This window comes from Pleurodeles waltl, chromosome 5 (assembly GCF_031143425.1).
Source record: "Pleurodeles waltl isolate 20211129_DDA chromosome 5, aPleWal1.hap1.20221129, whole genome shotgun sequence".
Lineage (NCBI taxonomy): Eukaryota > Metazoa > Chordata > Amphibia > Caudata > Salamandridae > Pleurodeles > Pleurodeles waltl.
This window is the reverse complement of record NC_090444.1, coordinates 1,412,517,147-1,412,537,858: the sequence shown is the minus strand read 5'-3', so window position 1 is coordinate 1,412,537,858 and position 20,712 is coordinate 1,412,517,147. Positions and strand designations below refer to the sequence as shown.

Sequence of the window (20,712 nt, the reverse complement as noted above, 5' to 3'; positions counted from 1 at the left end):
GATAAAAGCAATGCCCTGTGTGAGATGTTGGGAGTGCTGGCAGGGAGGGGCCCTGGAGAGAGAGACTTGCAATGCAAGGCTCAGCACGTTTCACATCATTGCTTCTAGGTTTAGCTGTATTTACCAGAAAGGGCATATTGTGGCTTCCTTAATTAGTGAGCTAGACAATAAGGTGTTTCTTTTGTAAAATAAGCTTATTTTAGGAACCAGAGGAAAACGAGGACTGCACTGGAATAAAGCCAAAACAAATGTCAGCGACATAGGAGGAGTAGCAGGCAGCTACTAGCCTAAAACACCCACAGTAAAAGGGGAGCACCAAAGAAATAACAGAAATAGTCCATCATAGCAATAGACAAAGAAACCAAAGTGGTATAATAGAGTAGTTAGTCACTGTTCTGAAACAGAAAAAGGAGGGAGAAATAACCACTAATAAAATGCATAGCATATATCAATACACTTGATTAATTTTATAGAGTTTTTAATGATTTTTTTGGAATGCAGAAGACTCTGTCATGGTATTGTCTGTCTTTTAACTGCCATTGGATGTATACGTGTTCTAGCTTTTTGGTTGGAATAAAAGTTGCTGGAAATCTTTGATATTTGTTGGTGGGGGTGAGATGTGATATTGGCAGCTTTGACCCTTACAGATTTCCTCCTATTCACATTCAATTGAAACAGGCACATTCTGTAACGATAACATGGATTTGCATTGAAAGGAACTGAAATTACAGAAATCAATTAACACACCCTAGACTCGTTTGGGCAGTAAATGCCCTTGCAGGATTACTTTTATTGTGACTGAAGTTCTGGACAGCAGCTCAAGCCCAGCCGAGGGAACCTGACAGAGGAGGCAGGGCTAAAGCCCTCTCAGCTCAAGGATCGGTGCACGTGCGGTACAGGTTCACACCTGAGGTTGATGGTAGAAGTGGAGTATGTAGTAAATGAAAATTACGCAAATAAGAACTATAGAGGAAACTTCAAGTTAAGAACAATAAATGAGAGCAGAGGAAAAGAAGTAAGTCAAAATGCAGTCTAGGTCTTCACTGAACAAGAGAAGAAATCTAGGAGAATGGCAAATATTAGGAGCAAGGAAGGATAAAGTGTGAGAAAAGGAAGAGTAGTGCTAATCAAGGTAATTAAGGGAAGATAAGTAATGATATTTAAAGTGGTAATACATGTGGCATTGATCATTTATACAAATAGGTTATGGTTTGGATAAGGATTGATAATTAAAATTAATTTGGTCAATGGAGTCAGAGAAAGAAACACAGGAGGCTGTCAACAATTCTAAGAGAGTATGGTCCTTATTTAGAGTCTGGCAGACAGCGCTCCCTCACAAACCTGACCAATGTCCTTTCTGTCATATTATCAGCACCATTGACTTTAATGCACTTGTAATATGGTGGACAGAACATCTACCAAATTGTATGTTTTGCTTGAAACACTGTGTAGACAGGCACATTGGAGATACAGCTGGATGTTATTCCTCTGCATGGTGGAAAAGTAAATGAACCAAAGAATGAGGCAAAAAACTGTTCTATGTGTCACTTCATGCTTTTTGTGTCACTCGTCTGATGAACATGTAGTAAATAGAATAGGTTAATATGTAACTAGCTAGAATTGTCAAATATGGAACATGGCTAAAGATTTGTGAAAGCATGACATTCCCAAAAGTATTGTTCATTTGAACTGTTTCGAACATTTTCATTAAACAAAGAATGAAAACCCCAGGCAAATTACAGCTTCAAATTACTTCCGTAAAACTGTTTCTTGATGTGGGAATGCAGATTGTCTGTATTTGGGAATAACCTTAAAAAGCTTACAGTATCTGTTTCAAATTTTCAGCTCTGAAAAAAGCGCCAATGTACAAGGGTCTGTGCCCAACAGTGTGACTACATGGGTCGCCACTGCATTTGTTTTTTCTGAGGGACTTGGACTTGGACTAACAAGTGAACCTGCTGAGGTAACTTCCATTTTGATTTAAAAAGCTGAAATGTATGTATTTATTTTTCATATCCTTTGCCTACAAATACTGTGCAAAATATATAACTACAGTCCAACCGCTCACCAAATGACAGTTCTCTGGGAGAACAATGTACATCTCCTTATTAAACCTAAGGCCTTTTGTAATTTCGAAAGGTAACCTAGTCTCTACCTCCTCACGTCAGTGTTTGGGTATACTTCCTCCATCTGCACAAATGCAGGCAATATATGTCCACTGTCTTAATATGAGGGCTCGGTACAGTGGAAAGTGAGCTGGTGTGAATTTTGTGGATCATCTTCAATTTGCAGAGGAAGAGGTGATAAAAGCTGAGTATGTCATACTTGTGTCAAAGTTGTCCCAGGAATCCTGAGTGAGCAGTAAGAGGATGGTAGATGATAATTAACGCAGCGGGAGCTGGTGCAAGGTGAGAGGATGGCAACAAGGAGAGAGAACTGGGAAATAGTGCGTGGAAGGCTGGGTTTGAGAGTGTTCAACAGGAGGAAACAGAGCTGGATCTGTCATGATCTGTTAGCTGGATGTGAATGTATCTTATTTAAATACTGTGCTTTAAGTGATTTGTTTTCTCACTGTCTGCACCTACTCAAAGCTTAACATGTTCAAAATGCAGGACTGAGAAAATATGTTTACATTAAGTCTTTCTTTCGCCTTTCAGCTGCAAGTCAAGCACACGTTCTTTATCTCTATGAACCTGCCTTACTCAGTCACACGAGGTGAACAGTTTATTCTGGAGGTCATCCTTGTGAACCACCTACAACAGACAATGGAGGTATTGTCATATCTATCTTTTGATACAACTGTATATTGTAGATTTCCACCAAGATTATCACTTTTAAAAACACTTTATCATGTAGCGCAGTGTTTCTGAAACGCGTTAACGTGTTTGGAAAATATCTTGTATAAACCTGTACAGCCTTACAGGCATGTTGCGTGCTGCCCCGCAGTTACATGTATGGAATGACCCACACTAATAAATGACCGGAGGAAAACTAGACACCTAGGGGAATCCAAGGTGAGGGTGACTTGTGGATGGTACCATGTCATGTCTATGATGAATTCATATTCTTCATTTCTGTTGTATTAAGTGTATCAAATATTTATTATAAGGGCCTTGTAAAAAAAAACATAATATGTTTTGCCAGCCTTGTATACCACACATTTGCCATTTATAAGCACTATAAATAACACGAGTTACTGCTACCCAATTTAATAGCACTCTACAAAGCCCAATGGTCCTTACCCGGATTTCAACTAGTGATCTTCAGGTTACTGTGGATGTCAAGAGCAACCATTTATCTCAAGCTAAGGAAGTCTATTTTATTGGTAGGCTTCGTTCTTTTTTTAAAACTATCCACGCCTTAATCACAAAGGGGGTCATTCTGACCCTAGCGGTAGACTACTGCCAGGGCCAACGACCGCGGATGCACCGCCAACAGGCTCGCGGTGCATCCCAGGGCATTCTGACGGCGGCGGTACAGCCGCGGTCAGAAACGAAAAACCGGCGGTGTCCCGCCGGTTTCCCGCTGCCCTGAGGAATCCTCCATGGCGGCGCTGCAGGCAGCGCCGCCATGGGGATTCCGAGCCCCTTACTGCCAGCCTGGTTCTGGCAGTTTTGACCGCCAGAACCTGGCTGGCGGTAACGGATGTCGTGGGGCCCCTGGGGGCCCCTGCAGTGCCCATGCCAATGGCATGGGCACTGCAGGGGCCCCCTAACAGGGCCCCACTAAGATTTTCAGTGTCTGCATAGCAGACACTGAAAATCGCGACGGGTGCAACTGCACCCGTCGCACCCTTCCCACTCCGCCGGCTCCATTCGGAGCCGGCATCCTCGTGGGAAGGGGTTTCCTGCTGGGCGGGCGGCCTTCTGGCAGTCGCCTGCCCGCCCAGCGGGAAACTCAGAATAACCGCGGCGGTCTTTTGACCGCGCAGCGGTACTTTGGCGGCTCCCGTTTGTCTGGCGCCGCCCGCCGCCAGCCAATGTTGGAATCACCCCCAAAGTATTTAATGCTGTAAACCTATGCTTATGGCCAAAAATTGTTCCGCTAATGCCAGTCAGGTATCCACAAAAAGATGCCTAACATATTTAGATTTTTTGACAACTCTGTATCTGTACACCGTAAGTGGATACAAATGCACAGTAGTAAACCATAAATAAGAGATTGGGGCACAGGGACTGGCCCTATGCCAGGCCTTATGCACTGTTCCTTCTGAACATGGCCTTCATGATCAGGCATTGGCTTAAGCTGAAGGCCAGGCATTGTGACTTTGCCCTTCCTCAGCAGAGTCTGGCATCTATGCAGGGTGGGGTGCAGGTCCTGGCTAGAGGCCAGTGGCCTGCAACCAAGCAATGTGTCCCACCACCATTGAGACTCGGATTACTGGTGGGGAATACCCTGAATGTTACCCATAGTGAATAGGGAATAATCCCAATCACGGGAGCTGGACAGGAAATGCGGAGAGACACTAGAGCAGTGACCTCAGGGGACTATGTAGTTCTTTGCGAATGTCATATTCTTCCTTTGTGTGGTAAGTGGGAGTACTAAAATACTTCTCTTTTTTCATAAAAGTGAGTATTTCGTTGGACAATGATTTATTGCTGCTGCACTAATTTTGAGTTCTGAGCCTGTTCTTACTTATCTGCATTCACACCTTCCTCTATCCCTTCCCCCCCATACATGGGAATCTTCAACTGCTCAACCACATCAACCACTGATTGTCAAGTGCAGAAGAGGTACTTGTCCCAGTTACTCAGAATCCATGGTATGTCAGGCCCCAGGACATCAGGAGTAAAATGCCCCACAGACTTGTGTTTGTGACCAGGACTGGGGCCAAGGCCTGCTAGACCACCCTGCTGGGTGAGATAGCATCACCCAGGGAAAACCAAGATCACCTGCTGTGGAGACTGGAGAACCAGCGCCCGTCTGCTAGCCAAGACCAGTGTGCCCTGTGAGGAAGAGCAGAGCACCTGGAGGTAGCGAGGTACAGTGGGGAGCACTATGTGCAGGGGTTTTTGAGCAAGGTGTGAGGAGAATGGCTGTGCGCTGATTGGGTCATTGCTCGTGTGCAGGAATGGCCCGGCAACCGCTGTGTGCCAGAAGAGGGCTGCTGTGGTCTAAACTTTGTGAAAGTACCATGTGGGAAGCGCTGGGTCTACTCTGCAGTGACCCTGTATGCCAGACATGGCCACCGTTGAACTTATTTGGGTTTGGAGCATAAGACTTGTGTGCCAAGAGGGGCCACAATAGCGAGGGTGATTTCACCAGAACAGTCTGTGCCCAGTTGTGAGTAAAATGGCAACCAGGTATGCTAGGTGCCAGCACCACTGTGGTAAAGTGTTCTATTTCTGGCCTGGATGAGAGCATTACTGCCTAACCGGTGGGTTCAGCCCTCTAAGTGTGCCTGACTGATTCCCCAAGGTCTCGCCAGGACACTGCTGAAAATGTCCCACATTGGCTTCCCTGATGCTGCAGTTGGGAGCCGGTGAACAGACCCCTCTGTTTGGGGAAGAATGACTTACCTTATGTCAACCGAGCAGGAGGACCTGTGATTGCTGGACGAGCCGACAGTGCTTTCAGAGGAGTGTGAGCCTGTCACTGGCTGCTGCTGCTGGGGAAGTGTGCACAGACAATCTCCCCCATACAGCATCTGGACTCAGGAGCGCTGACAGCGAGGGCACTTGTGGCACCACTGAACACTTTCTTACCACTGGAGTGGGTAAGACCTCAACTGTGCCTAAGGGGCTCCAGAGGACTCGCCATTAACAGTGTTGCTGCACCATAGATACTTTTGATTAGTAACCAAAGAGTCAAAGATAAACTTTTGGGTACGTCCTACTAGTGTTCAGTCCCTTGATGTGGCCACCAGTGATTAAGAAATAACCTCAAACACATTACAAGGTAGAGGTGGGGCAGGGATTTGCCTCACAACTATTAGAGCCCTGACCTCAAGAAGAGTGTTTTATTGTACATGAATATCAATAATCCTTTGCATGTGTGAGTTAGAAATCAAATACTTCTCTTCCTTGTAAAAGTAAGTATTGTACTAGACCTTAATTTATTTTCGTACTGTGTGCGCTTTCAGTTGAGTCATATTTACTTACCTATAGGTAGTCTCCTCTCTGATGGAGTCTTTGACTGGTCATCCACAGCTACCACTGAGAGTCAGGTACAAAAGGGATACTTCACCCAGGTACTCAGGATCCATAATAGGCTGGGCCTGGGGACATCAGGAGTAAAAGGCCTCAACCCCCACAGTTGGTCCCAGTAGACCGTGCATGCCCTGTGGCCCTCTGAACGGGGTTTTGACACTCATCCAACAGCACTCCATTTGTAACAAATAATTGAGGGGTTCTTTTTGCGTTGTGTCTCATCATAAATGCAACATCCATTGGAGTGCTTGTTTCCTTGGAAGTATCTTCTTGGCATTTATAGATTTGTCTCTACACAGGTACATGCAGTTCTTCCACGATCATAGCAACAGTTGAAATATGTGTAGCATTTTGACCATTATCTTTTGTGATACATGCTCTGCAATGTTACCCTTGCCTTCTCCCGATCCAAAGCATGGAGGTCTACAAATTGAAATCCCATCTTGCATCATTCTCAAATCAGTCCTGTTCTTGACAGCCCATCTTTTCACTTTTCTGCTTTCATTGACAATCAGTTTCCCACTTTTACCTTACCTGAGACTGTGGGCCAGATGTAGCAAAGGTTTTTACCCATTCTGTGTCTATGGGAAAAAGGTTTCGTACATATGGCCCTATCTTCCTCCCTGTCTTCTCTTCTTACTACCCTGTCCTCGCTCTCCTCTCTCTGATTATCTATCCCTTCTTGTGTTGATTCTACTTGTTGAAACTGTGCACACCTGTTTGCCGTAAGCCCTGTTGCTAGTTTTTTTAACGTTTTCCATGATCACCTCAGCATAATTATGTTTGTCCTTTTACTTTACCCAGTGTCTTGTTCTCCCTCATTGGCAAATCTTTCGCCACTGAGTTGCTAGAGACCTACTTGCATGCCCTCATCCAAGATTTGCAACAATGTCTCTGGCACTCCAATGATATAATCTTCCTCCATCTTTAATACTTTTCTATCACCTAACCTTGTTCTTGTCTGTGTCTCCTCTTTAAACTTCACAGTCTAATCCAGCCTCACTTTTTAACCTTCTCATTTCTCTATCCTGATGCTTCCGTTCCCACCACCACTTTTTTCTTATAAGCCCTCTTCCCTCTCCCTGTAATTTCACGACACATCTCAAGTAATGCTGCAACAATAACTAATCACTAAAATCTCCTAATTGCAAACCAAGAAATCTACAAATGCAAGCAAAAAACCTACAAGATATGAAATTGCTTCTCATGCACCCACTGGCCACCCTTTCAATGTACCAACCGTGCTGCAAGAGGAAACTCTAGTTCTTTCGCCACACAGCCCCTTACCTGCTCTTCAATTTTTGTTTGCTAAGAAGATAGCCTGTGATAGCGCGTCCAGTCTTTATAAATTACTTGTACTTGGACACGCTGGAGGTCGGTGAACCTTTTAACCGAGTTGGGTTCTCCTCATCCAAATATAGTCAGATCTTTTAAATCAATAATCATTATAATCAATACCCAATACTCAATTAATAGATCAAACAACACATAAAGAATCAATAACAATTGGTATTTTGACGCACCATTACCTTTCAGTCATGAATAACCACACCAGTTTATTAGAAGTTAATGAATTTATTTTTCTATTTTAACAAAGCTAGCATAATATAAGTGAGTCTCAAAATCAAATGGTATACATATACAAACATTACTATCTGTCCATACCGGCGGAAGAAACGCAATCTACGCAAAATCTGGATTATAATGCACTCGGTCATAGCAATACAAATCACTAATATAAGCAACTGAATTTGACTAATTGCATACATCGGTCAGCATAACAAGATTTCAATTTAGCATGGTGCATTAAGTGAATACCTCAACTAACCTCTAATTAGCATTGGCATGTGGGGCTTCATGCAAAACGAATTTAGTCAACACAAATTTAGAAAACTCCTAGCTTGGGCCCTATCAAAATAAGCAGTTGGTACCTAGGAAGGAAAACACAATACATAATACAATTATCCTTTCATATTTACCAAATACAATCAGCATTCAAGAAAAGTCTTCGTCCTTCAGGTATCGGTTCGATCAGCATGGGGCAGAATTCAGAGGGGCAAAGTTGAGGGCAAGTTTCTTTGCAGCAGCAAGGAGAATGGGGCAAAGGTTACTGCATGGGCAAGACAGGGCAAAATTAAAGTTAAAGGGCCATATTTATACTTTTTGACGCAAAACTGCGCTAACGCAGTTTAGCGTCAAAAAATTTAGCGCCGTCTAACGCCATTCTGAAGCGCCATGCGGGCGCCGTATTTATTGAATGGCGTTAGCCGGCGCTACCAGACCGGCGCTGCCTGGTGTGCGTGGAAAAAAACCACGTACACCAGACAGCGCCGGCGTAGGGGGAAAATGGCGTATGGGCGTCTTAAAATGGGGCAAGTCAGGTTGCGTCGAAAAAATCGTCTTAACCCGACTTGGCCATTTTTTAACGACGCCCATCCCCCATCAACATGACTCCTATCATTGTAAAGATAGGAGTCATGCCCCCTTGCCCAATGGCCATGCCCAGGGGACTTCTGTCCCCTGGGCATGGTCATTGGGCATAGTGGCATGTAGGGGGGCACAAATCAAAATAAAAAATACTTACCTGAACTTACCTTAATGTCCATGGGATGGGTCCCTCCGTCCTTGGGTGTCCTCCTGGGGTGGGCAAGGGTGGCAGGGGGGGTCCCTGGGGGCAGGGGAGGGCACTCTGGGCTCATTTTGAGCCCACTTGTCCCTTAACGCCATGCCTGACCCAGGCGTTAAAAAGCGGCGCAAATGCGCCGTTTTTGGCCACGCCCACTCCCGGGCGTCATTTTTGCCCGGGAGTATAAATACCACGTAAAGGCCTGGGAGTCATTTTTTAAGACGGGAACGCCTCCCTTGCATATCATTAACGCAAGGAAGGGGTTCACGCTAAAAAATGACGCACACTCCGGGCACTTTGGCGCCCGAAGCGTCTAACGCCATAGTATAAATATGGCGTTAGTTGGCGTTAGTTTAGCGTCGAGTTTGCGTCGAAAAAAACGACGCAAATTCGGCGTAACCAGAGTATAAATACGGCCCAAAGTCTCTAGGGTGAGAATTCTTAAAGTCTCTTTCTCTGCGACAGAGAAAAGGCATCAGAGGTTCGTTCAAAATGGCTTCTTGAATCAGGCTTCAAAATGGCATCAAAGAAAATGGCTGACTTCTCTTTGTCCGGTGGGTTTAAGTAAGAAACATTCCAAATTCTTCAGGGTCTTCCATTGGAGGGTTCATAGGGTGGCTTCCTTTTGACCAATGAATAGTGTCTTTCTCCTAGTACTCATTTATGCATAAGGCGTCCTTGGAGCTTTGGAACACAAGTTGCAACAAAGTTTGCCAATTATTTCTGTATCGCTACTTTTATTGTCCGCACCTGCAGAAACTGACCTTGCTTCAAAAGGGATGAAACTAGCCTAGCACGAAACCTTGAGATAAGTGTATTAGTCATCTCTAACTGGAAAAATACAACCTTAAAGTAAAATAATGTCTTTGTTAATACAAGTGAAAACCACGCAGTTAAATTTGAGATCAGGCAACTAGGCCAAAGCCTCTGCTAAATTTAAGCTAAGCATATAACAGTTTTGACAAGAAAGTCATAGAATACATTTGCAATTATGACGGATTACTACATTTTCAATTCTTCATGATTAATTAAGCTCATTTATAATAATGGCGAACTACCCCGTGGGCACAATTTCCCACGTACAATATTTTTCTTTGTTAAAATCACACTACCTTATACGATTTTGATTACATGATATATGAATATTTGTTAGTCCTTCTTTTTCTGCGTCATCACCTGGAGGCCAGTACTAACTTGAGCCCTCATTGTGAGTTGTTTGGAATGGCACCCTTGGAGGAAAAACATTACAGGCTATTTGATGGTGTCCTCTGTTGCGATACCCAGGAATATTTGATGTTGGAACAAGAGGCCCAGCGTTAAAGGGCGTGGAAATGTACCAGTAAAACCACCAGAGTGCCACGCCAGCGCAGGCACTGCCCGAGCCCACCGAAGCTCACAGAGTATTTCACAGAATACCTCGCAGTCTGTCTTGATTTACCTCCTGCTCATTATCAGAAGGTAAATGTGAGAGGTAAGGTACCCAAAAACAGTCAATGAGTTAGACCTTTCATCTGGTACATACGTCACCCAGGTTATTCTACATTCAGGGAATTTAGGTAGCGATGCCCTGATTTGTTGGGGGGAATACTTGAAGAATCAGCAATTCTAGCCACCGTAGCCCCCTCCATTCTCTGGTGAGCTCATAATGTAGTCCTTAGGCTGCAGATGTAGATATAGCACTTGTATGGGAAGTGACTTGTGTGCAAAAATAAATTACGACGATGGAAGAGTTTCAGTAATGTTTTTTTGGGGAAAAATGTTCAATCGGGAGAAATGGTGATTTAATTTGTCTGAAAATGTCCCTCTGCCTGAGAATCTAAATAGGCGATGTGTAAAAGTCTGGTTTTACAATATTGCCACAATGTCAAAAGTCGTAAGATGGTTCCCAATTCTACAATCTTTCTATTTCTCAATTTTGGAGCACCCTTTCATGCAACAATGTCAAAGAAGGCAATAATTATTCGTGCCTTTTTAGCAGAGTGCCAAGTCAGGGTTGAGAGGAAATTGTGTTTGCTCACTGTTTGTGCTTGTATTAATCCTCACATTTCAGCCAGTTGAAATTGCTAGCACCAATCAGGAACATTCCGGAATCACATATGAAAAACTGCTGAAAATAATGTCTCCACTTTTCAACCTCATTTTGTCAGTTGGTGTAATATCTGCTATAAAGGTCTGACCTCCGTGCAAACCACTGAGTTGTCTGTAGTTTGTCATCTGATAGTCACATGGTGCAATCCAGTCCACACCCTGATCAATCTTGGTAGGTGAAACCTGCTATAATTTAACAGAAGAAAAAGTCCTGGAAAGTATTGCGATATGTGTATTCCGGTGCAGTAACATCAAAATCTTCACATTTTACCCAATATTATGGAAAAAACTCACAATAAATGCAATTTATTCATTCAATAGATTTCGAACACAGGTCAGAGGGCCTGATTTAGAGTTTGGTGGAGGGGTTAACATCGTCACACATGTGATGGATATCCCGTCCATCCTATTACAATTCCATTAGTATTACAATTCCATTATAGCCTATGGAATTTAAGGCGGACGGGATATCCATCAGGTTTGTGACAGAGTAACCCCTCCACCAAACTCTAAATCAGACACAAGTTCTAATACAGTATTCGCCCAGGCGCAGACACAATCATAATAATGGTCTTCTATTCCTTAATCTCTTTGATCAACCTGGATCAGTTTGATACGAAATCTGTCAGGATACACATTTTAGATGTTATTTTATTTTGGAACTTAAGATTTGCTGAAACCAACTTTTATTTTATGTACACAGGTAACAGCTACTTTGGAACTTGAGGATTCATTTGAACTAATAGGTGCATCAAATGCCAGTACTGTCGCAAACCAAAGGAGAGCATCCGTACCAAGTGACTCTGGAAGAACTGTCCTGTTTCCAATCAGACCAAAACAATTGGGTGAGATTAGTTTCACTGTGCTTGCAAACTCATCTGAGGCATTTGCTGACATTACCAAGAAAGTCATAGTCAAGGTGAGTGGATTTGAAATTGCCTTTTTCCTGGCTCCTACATTTGCAGGGAATATGAGTGATAAAAATATTATTTGTCTTTAATTCTCTTTGCATTTCAGACTAGCAATGTTAACTGCTACTGTCTTTATAATATTTTTAAATTTCTTTTTTTTTTTTATCACTTCAGATATGAATTCTGAGTTATCGATTTGGGTTCTGGAAACCAAAAAACATTTTTATGGGTTGGTACTATGTAGGGTTTCATTTGTGTTAGCAACAATACTGAGAAACTTTTAGACCTCCCAGCCTTAGGGTGGTCTTACCCCAAAATCTTTTTCCTTACTCCTCCATATTTTTCTGATGTCATTTTTGTTGGCCTTGACTCCGTGTACTTTACCACTTCTTAACAGTGCTAAAGTGTGTGTGCTCACTCCTTACAAATTGTAACATTGGCTTATCTCCAATTGGCATATAATTTAGTCATAAGTCCCTAGTAAAGAGGTACTTTATGTACAGAGGGTCTGTAAATTAAATGCTACTAGTGGGCCTCCAGCACATGTTGTTCCGCTGACTTAAATAGCCATTCCGAAATGTCTCAAACCTGCCATTCCACCCTGTTTGTGCAGTTTTCAAATGCCATTTCATGAGAAACTCAACCCTTTGCCAGGGCTAAACCTTCAATATGTCTCAACTATGGTATGCCCTAAACAGCCCACAGGTCTGGTTGCAATGTATTTAACAAGTAGGATATGTAGTTTTAAGTTTTACATGTACTGACTCATAAATTAGTTTTTCTCTACTGCAAGGCCTAACTCTCCTATAAGATAACATTGGAGTTACCTTATTAAATTTAACAAGGATAACTTCCAAATGGGAACAGGTAAACAGTTCTTGTTTGGTGTCTTTGGAATTTTATTGAAAAATCCTCTTTGATGATAAAGTTGGATTTTGAATTACAATTTAAAAATGCCATTTTTATTAAGTTGGTATTTTCCTGACTTAGCCATTTAGGCCCTCATCATGATGACGGCGGGACCCTGCTGATGGTCGAAGGAAGACTGCAAGCGAAGCGAAGCCCCCGTCGTCCCTATAATGATGTTCCTGCTGGGCCTTTACATTGACGCCGGCTCCAAATGGAGCCGGCGCCAAATGTGGCAGTGCAGCGGGTGCAGCAGCACCAATTGCGCATTTCACTGCCCATAATTCAGGCAGTGAAATGCACAAAGGGGCTGTGTATGGGGAGCCCTGCACTGCCCATGCCAAGTGCGTGGATAGTGCAGGGACCCCCAGTGAGGCCCCAAGTCACCCATCCCACCAGCCTTTCCCTGGTGGTGTCAAAAGGCTGGGGAATGGGACTCATAATCCGCAGGGCAGCGCTGCCCTGTCGGATCTGAAATGCTGCCACCGCCAGACTGCCTGGTGCCGGGAGCCTAGAGGTGTTTCCACCATGGCGTTTTCACAACAGTCATAATAGGGTGGGCAGACCGCCACTACTGTGGCGGACCGCCCGCCGCCATGAGAATGGTGGTCCATGGACCGCCAGATTTATAATGAGGGCCTTACTGTCTGCAGCATGTTCCTGGACATGACTAGGTGTTGTTGGCAGTTGGTCTTTGTGTATTCCTCCCATACAGCCCCATTTAAGAGGGCTTAGATGTGCCTGGATGGGCCATCACTGACAGGAAGGAAGACGGGCAGAGGTGGGCACAACCCCACTTACAGCTTAATAGGCTGCGTCCTGCCTTCACACAAAGAATTGCATACCCCTTGAAGTTAGTCTGGAGCCAGGGCAGTTAGGCAGGAAACCTGAGCACTTCAAAGAGAATCCTCAAGAAGTTTCTCCCACTTCAAGGAAAACACCATGTATAATCATGGGCCCTTAGACACCAAGGGGCATATTTATACTCTGTTTGCGCCGAATGTGCGGCAAAATTTTTGACGCACATTCGGCGCAAACACTGCCCCATATTTATACTTTGACGTCCGACGCAGCGGCCGTCAAAGTTCCACCATGTGCGCCATTTTTTGGAAGGGGGAACCTGCCTTGCGTTAATTATATGCAAGGTAGGCGTTCCCTTCCAAAAAATGACTTTAAGGCCTGTGCCCCATATTTATACTGTGACATCATTTTGACACACAGGAGGGGGCAGGCCTTAAAAAAACGGCGCCCAGCCTGATGGGCGCAGTTTTTTAACGCCTGGGTCAGGGCAGACGTTAAGGGACCTGTGGGCTCAGAAGGAGCCCAGAGGTGCCCTCCCATGCCCCCAGGGACACCCCCTGCCACCCTGCCCACCCCAGGAGGACACCCAAGGATGGAGGGACCCATCCGAGGGAAGTTGAGGTAAGTTCCGGTAAGTATTTTTTTCGATTTTGTTTTGTGGCATAGGGGGGCCTGATTTGTGCCCCCCTACATGCCACTATGCCCAATGACCATGCCCAGGGGACCTAAGTCCCCTGGGCATGGCCATTGGGCAAGGGGGCATGACTCCTGTATTTGCTAAGACAGGAGTCATTTCAATGGAGGTTGGGCGTAAAAAAAAATGGCGCAAATCGGGTTGAAGCCAAAATTTTGCCTCAGCCTGACTTGCCCCATTTTTTGACGCCCAAGCTCCATTTTCCCCTACGCACACCAGTCCCCAGCGCCGGCTAACGTCATTCAATAAATAAGGCGCCCGCATGGCGCTTTGGAATGGCGTTAGCCGGCGTTACATTTTTTGACGCACAACTGCGTTGGCGCAGTTGTGCATCAAAAAGTATAAATATGGGCCCAACTCTTTAGTACACTTCTGGACCTGTGGAACACTCTACCAGGAAGAAGGACTGCTGTGCTGCTGAAATGACTGCTGTGCTGCTGAAAGGCCTGCCACTCTGCTGGACTGCTGCCCTGAAGAACCGCTGCCCTGCTGTGCTGTGCTGACCTGCTGCCCTCTTACCTGGATGTGAAGGACTGGACCTGCATCCTGTGCACAGGACCACCAGAGTGACTCCAAGGGCTAAACCCCTGTAACCAGCACCTGAACAACTGTGAGTTCTGCCCTGCCAAATAGTTCCACGCAGATCTGTACTCTTGTAAGTAGGCCTGAAGGTGCTCTGCTAGCATATCTGTGGATCCAGCAGAACCAACACATCTCCTCTGCTTCGCGGTGCCACCCGGAGCAGAACTGACATCTGGCCTCTGCTGCAAGGATTCTCCAGCACAAACCCCTCATTGACAGCATCCTCAAAGATGACAAACGACTCCTCTTCACCAGCTCGACAGCTTCTGCTCAACGCAGGACTTCACAGCATAAACTCCTCTCATTGACAGCCTCCTTAATGACCATGCAGGACCTCGCATTGCAGCCTTGCAGCTCCTCAGAACAGACACTGTGGCTATGTCAAAAAATTCAGGTTTGTCCCTGTAGGAATAAACAAATGCAAATGTGGGCACATCTAGGACTCATACTGGATAAAATCACGCGTAGTGGGTACTTGCAAATAGAAACATGCCTGTGGTCACACATTGGATTCTTTTAACTTTTGCAATTCAGTGTGTGAATACAGGCACACCTCTCCTCTGTGTACCTATGGAGCACCGTTAAATGCCTTTATATATATGTACCCACTACATGTGTTTGAGTGTGATGTCTAGAGTGCGTGATGCTTGGTTTCATTCATTATGGGTGCTAGATGTGCCCATGTTTGCATTTGTTTATTCCTGAAAGGATGAACCTCATTTTTTTTTTTTTACAAAGTCTCACGGTTTTAGATGATGCTATGGCTGCATTTAGATAATGCTATGGCTACATGATAATGGCACAAGCAATGAGTTGAAAGTACGGTCTCTCAAAATCTATGCATAATCCTTGAACAATTCAGTTTCTTCCCTCTCTTTTCAGATACCTATTTACGGACATCAAGTAGGTGGTTTAGGTCTGCTTGACATATGTAAGATAAATTTAGCATTTTGGAATAAATTTGGACTGTGGTAGTACAATCGGTCCTGACAAAAGCCACAAGCATTTAGAAACATAGGTGGCAGAATCAGGCTGACCATAAGCAGAAGTAGGGGTAACTAGAGCCCCAGGATGTCCTAACTTTTCCCATTTTTAGTCATACCGGCTGGCACCCAGATTAAATCATTAGGGCTCCCAGGCAGGAATTTCTAAAGAGTAACACTACTCCCACTCAATACCCTATTCCTTTTCCAACAAAATGATCCTGTGCATCTCACGGGTTGTATCACGCCCAGTTCCACAAAAGAACATGTAGGAACTCTATGAAAAAGCATGCCACCGAGGCGTACCCCTGGTGGGTGAGAGTTCTATAAAGCAAAATGATTCTTTCCTCCTTAGGTCAACAGTAGGGTTCTTCGATTCAACTAGGTTGGGCTTTATAGTTTGTGTAGCATTCTAGGCTTACTCCAGAAAGTGGAAGGTCTTAGAGACTCATAATACAGTTACACACAATAGAGTGAATACAACACTAAAGTAAAACAGAAGGCCTAGGACCTTCTCTGCCAGAAAAGCAACCCCACTCCTATAAATGAAACGTCATCAGCTATGGCTCATACCCTTCCAGATGCATGGCACTTATGGGTCGGATGTAATTACAACAGGCATCAAAGGGAAGAGGGGCTACTGGTCAGTTGATAATGATCTTGACGAGAACCAAAAACAATTGAGAAGATAATTTCACTAGTTGTGAAATCAGGGCAACCTCTTCCACATGGTGAGATGAGTCTAAGGCTAGGGGAAAAGAACAGACATCCTTTGATCTCACAGGAGAAGGAGGGAGGTAAATATAGACACTCCATGGCTAGCAGGAGGGGCATTGTTGAAGCTGGTTGATGTCTGAAAGTAATTGAGCCACACAATATTCCTGTGGCTTTTTCTTGGGCAACTGCTGTGGCAAACACATGGCCCCTGGGCAGTCTCAGTCTGTCGAGATGTCCCCATATGGATTTTACTACTCAGCCGGCTGTCTCGTCTGGTCACTTTTTCATGGTATATGTAGGTCAGCTCCTCTTGTTAGCAGCTTCTTCCTTAAGTCAATCAAAGCAACTGTACCTTTCCGACTTGCAAGAGCAACTTGCAACCAGTAGAGGTTCCACTCTTGGATTCATGCAGTAATTGTAGCCTTCTGGCAGCTAATGTGGCATGCATTCAGCCTGTTGGGGAGTACGGTGTTTTTATAGAATCTGTAATCGCTGAAAGCATAAGTCTAATATCAATAGAAACACATGCTACGAGGGAGACCTTCAGTGAGCTGTCAGGTGCAGCTTCTTAAAGCCATGGAAGGAGCTTTAGTTTGTAGTTTCTGAAACAAATGGAATTACAGGTGCCATTGGCCAGCCCAGGGTCTCAATGACTGAGAAAATACATTGCAGTCTGTTGCAAAGAGTTCCAGTAAAGTGTAAGTATACAGCAAATACATATATTGGAGACCTAATGGGCCACTTCATTTTCCAAAGGTGTTATATATAATTGATCCAGCACCAAGGAAGGTTCAAATATGAACACTTACCTGGAAGTTTACTCTGTGTGTACCCCAGAAATAACAAAGGCTACCGTCAATCACGTGCTTCTGTATGTATTAATATTATTGTTATTATGAATGTTCCTAAAAGGGAGTTTTAAGCTTTTAGCTGCCTCAGCTTTTCTTGCCAAAACGTTGCATTCCTTGTCCCACCCCTCCTGTCACACAAAAAGCACTATGACATGGCTAGCGCTGGCCAGGTCATAGCGCTTTTCTCTGTGACATTCAGCCATGCTGAACAGGAGATGTGCTGCTATATACAACATGGAAACATTAAAAACGCCAGAAGCTCTTGCATTGCCGGTACCTATTGACTTTGCCAATGCGTGTTAATCAATTATGTCAGTATTCACTTCAGCCAATAGATTTTTACTCTAATTTCACGGCCAGGAAGCTTTCTGTGATAGTGATTGCTCTTTTCAAATAACATATTGCATAGCATAACCTATTTAGCGCCTGGACAAACTCTAAGAGTAGTTAACACTCTCCAAGGCACTTTCGCTTTTCTGTTGTGCACCAGAATTCTCTGTCCTGTTCTTGTGTTTATTTAATGCCTACAACTCAGAGATTAGAGGCTTCATTACACATGACCCATTAATTTTCAATGCCTCTGCAAACTTTAGTTTGCACAGAGCTCGAAATTACTAGTTGTGTGGTAATTACCACATCTCATGCAATTTTCCTAAGGTAATTTTCGGCCGATTCAACTTGCCGAATTTTACTGGATACAAATGCCTCGTAAACACCACTACAGGCAGATTCCCGTGCGCAATACACCAAGATCCACTTTATGCCTCATTTTGAAGGGAAAAACTTGTAAAATGAGCTAAATATCACACCGTTAAATTCCGCTGCCTGGGTTATTGGATTTAAAAGTTATAATAATTGACACATACTTCAGTGATTGCCCTTAACGAGGGACGTAGTGAGAAGCTGTGATCTTTGGTTCCACAGGATTGCAATGGGATGCAGCTCTATACTGCATTAGGATTCACAGTCACTGCACAAATACATAAATTAGATGGTGTGTTATCATGCCACCGAATGTTGGAATTCATGCATCTGTTGAGACTCAATAAGTGTAAAAGGACTTGTTGCACTGATGTCAGTAATAACATTGTGTACGTGCTTGTAGGTTTGGGGGTCATAGTGGGCATAATGAAATCATGCAGTTGTGATTACAGTAGTCTCATGTTGTTAGTGGGACATTGAGCACAGATGTACGCCACCAAGTATTTCTGAGGTGGTAGGAAAGAATACTGTACATATATATGGAAAATTAAAGTGTGACTTAAGCTCTCTTGCTCACATTATATTGTTCCAACACAGCCATCTTGTTGGTCGAATTCCTGTGGTATGTTGACATTTGATACAGAACAGTAATCTGTGCATTAGGAAAGCTAATATTACCAGTGAAATTAAAAGAAATGGTACTCTTTGCCTTGCTCAAGGTGCTCATGTGCTTGCAGCTGAACGTGTAGGTCAGGATAGGTGATCTGGAGGACATTGTGCTACAGTCGAGTTTAGCTGGATCGGACTCACCCGGAAAACCCCTCAGGACTTCAGGTTCTTTTAGCTGCGGCCAGAAGCAGAAGTCCCTTGAGTGCTTCCTAGAGAAATACTATGCATGGAGAATTGCACTGGTGTTTCAAGATATGAACTTGCACAAGATGGTGGCTGTGGTGTCCCAGGAGGAAAGATGTGGACTGATGTTGGAACTGCATATCATTATTGGATCAATACTGTTTGTTGCCCATGGAAGACATCACAGATTGGACACTTTGGTAAAGTATAATCCAATAGTTAATGGCAGACTGCCACAGCTTGTGGTCTAGGGCTACAATAGAGTGCAGGGTTGACGTCAATACGTATGATTTGAGGCAATTATACATTTTTCAACACACAGCAGCCCAGGACAATATTACACAGCACGTCTGGAGAGTACAACAGAACACCCTCTGAGTGAATAATGTAACTGAAGCACGAGTTCAAGGCAGAAAGTCTACATGACAGTTTCCTATTTGTGTGTGTACCTAAATTGTTGTACTGTGGAGTGCTCACACAATGGAACCAGGAGAAGCTGAGTGAGAATACTGTGTGGAGGGGAGAAAGATAAGTCATGGTAAGTGAATGTGGGCAAACATGGAATGGTAGGCTACCCAAACATTTGACTGTGAAAGCATGTGCAAGGATGGATAAAGGTATGCAAATTTATCTTATAATATAATTGTATTCACCATGTTTACATGGATGGGGAATGTATTGTTTTACTGTCAAGCAATTGCACGTCTCTGTAGTCATCGGCATACAATTGAGCTAACATTTTGACTGATGGAACGTCAAACTGTAATGTGCTGCACCAGGCAAATTTGCATACAAGAGTAAATTATCCTGTGCAGTCGCAGATAATTTGCATACTGTTAAAGTACCAGATGTAGGAAAGTGCCCCTTTTGGCGTGGTTACCCTCCATATTTTACCTGATATTTGATGCTAACTTGACTGAGTGTGTGCTGGGACCCTGCTAACCAGGCCCATGCACCTGTGTTCTTTCCCTAAACTGTACCATTGCTTCCACAACTGGCACACCCTTGGCACACAGCTCAGTCCCTTGTAAAAGGTACCAGTGGTACCACAGGCCTTGTGGCCAGGAAGGGTCTTTAAAGGCTGCATCATATATTGTGCGACCCTAAGGGACCCCCCACCAAACACATGCACACTGCCATTGAAGATTGTGCATGTTGGTGGGGAGAAAAAGGTAAAATCAACATGCCATCCCTCTCTGGGTGCCATGCCCACACCCCACTGATTGTGGTATAGGTAAGTCACCCCTCTAGCAGGCCTCTCAGCCCTAAGGCAGGATGCGCTATACCAGAGGTGAGGGCATAGCTGCATGAACAATATGTCCCTGCAGTGTCTAAGTCCATTCTTAGAGCTTGTAAGTGCAGTGTAGCCCTATTGAGTACATGGACTGGGAGTTTGTCATTACGAAGTCCACAGCTACATGATGGCTTCACTAAATGCTGGTAAGTTTGGTATCAAACTTTTCAGCCTAATAAACCCCAACAATGCCAGTATTGGATTTATTGTAAAAAGCACACAGAGGGCATCTTAGAGATGCCCCCTGAAATTAACTTAACTCTCTAGTGTGTGGCTAACTGGTCTGTGCAAGCCTGCCACCACCAGAGCATTTTCTGACCCCATGGAGTGAGGGCCTTTGTACTCTCAGAGGTCGGGGACAAAGCCTGCTCTGGGTGGAGGTGCTTCACTCCTCCCCCTGCAGGTACAGCAACACTTGGTGGTGAGCCTCAAAGTCTCCTGCCTTTTGTTCCTGCTGCCTCAGGGCACTTCAGCTAGTGGAGATGCCTGCCGCTTTGGACTAAGCCCCACTTTTGATGGCAGGTTCGGTGGGAAAATTAGTAAACACCAGGTCGAG

At 44.3% G+C, this 20,712-nt stretch overlaps 1 protein-coding gene across 1 annotated transcript in view; it reads left to right on the top strand.

Moving 5' to 3' along the window:
- Positions 1-20,712, top strand: part of LOC138296506 (CD109 antigen-like) — an 827,002-nt gene that overhangs the window by 570,818 nt on the left and 235,472 nt on the right. The window contains exons 19-21 of the mRNA XM_069235677.1: positions 1,846-1,963; positions 2,658-2,771; positions 11,567-11,782. Coding sequence (XP_069091778.1) covers positions 1,846-1,963; positions 2,658-2,771; positions 11,567-11,782 — 448 coding nt within the window. The remainder of the gene's footprint in view (positions 1-1,845; positions 1,964-2,657; positions 2,772-11,566; positions 11,783-20,712) is intronic.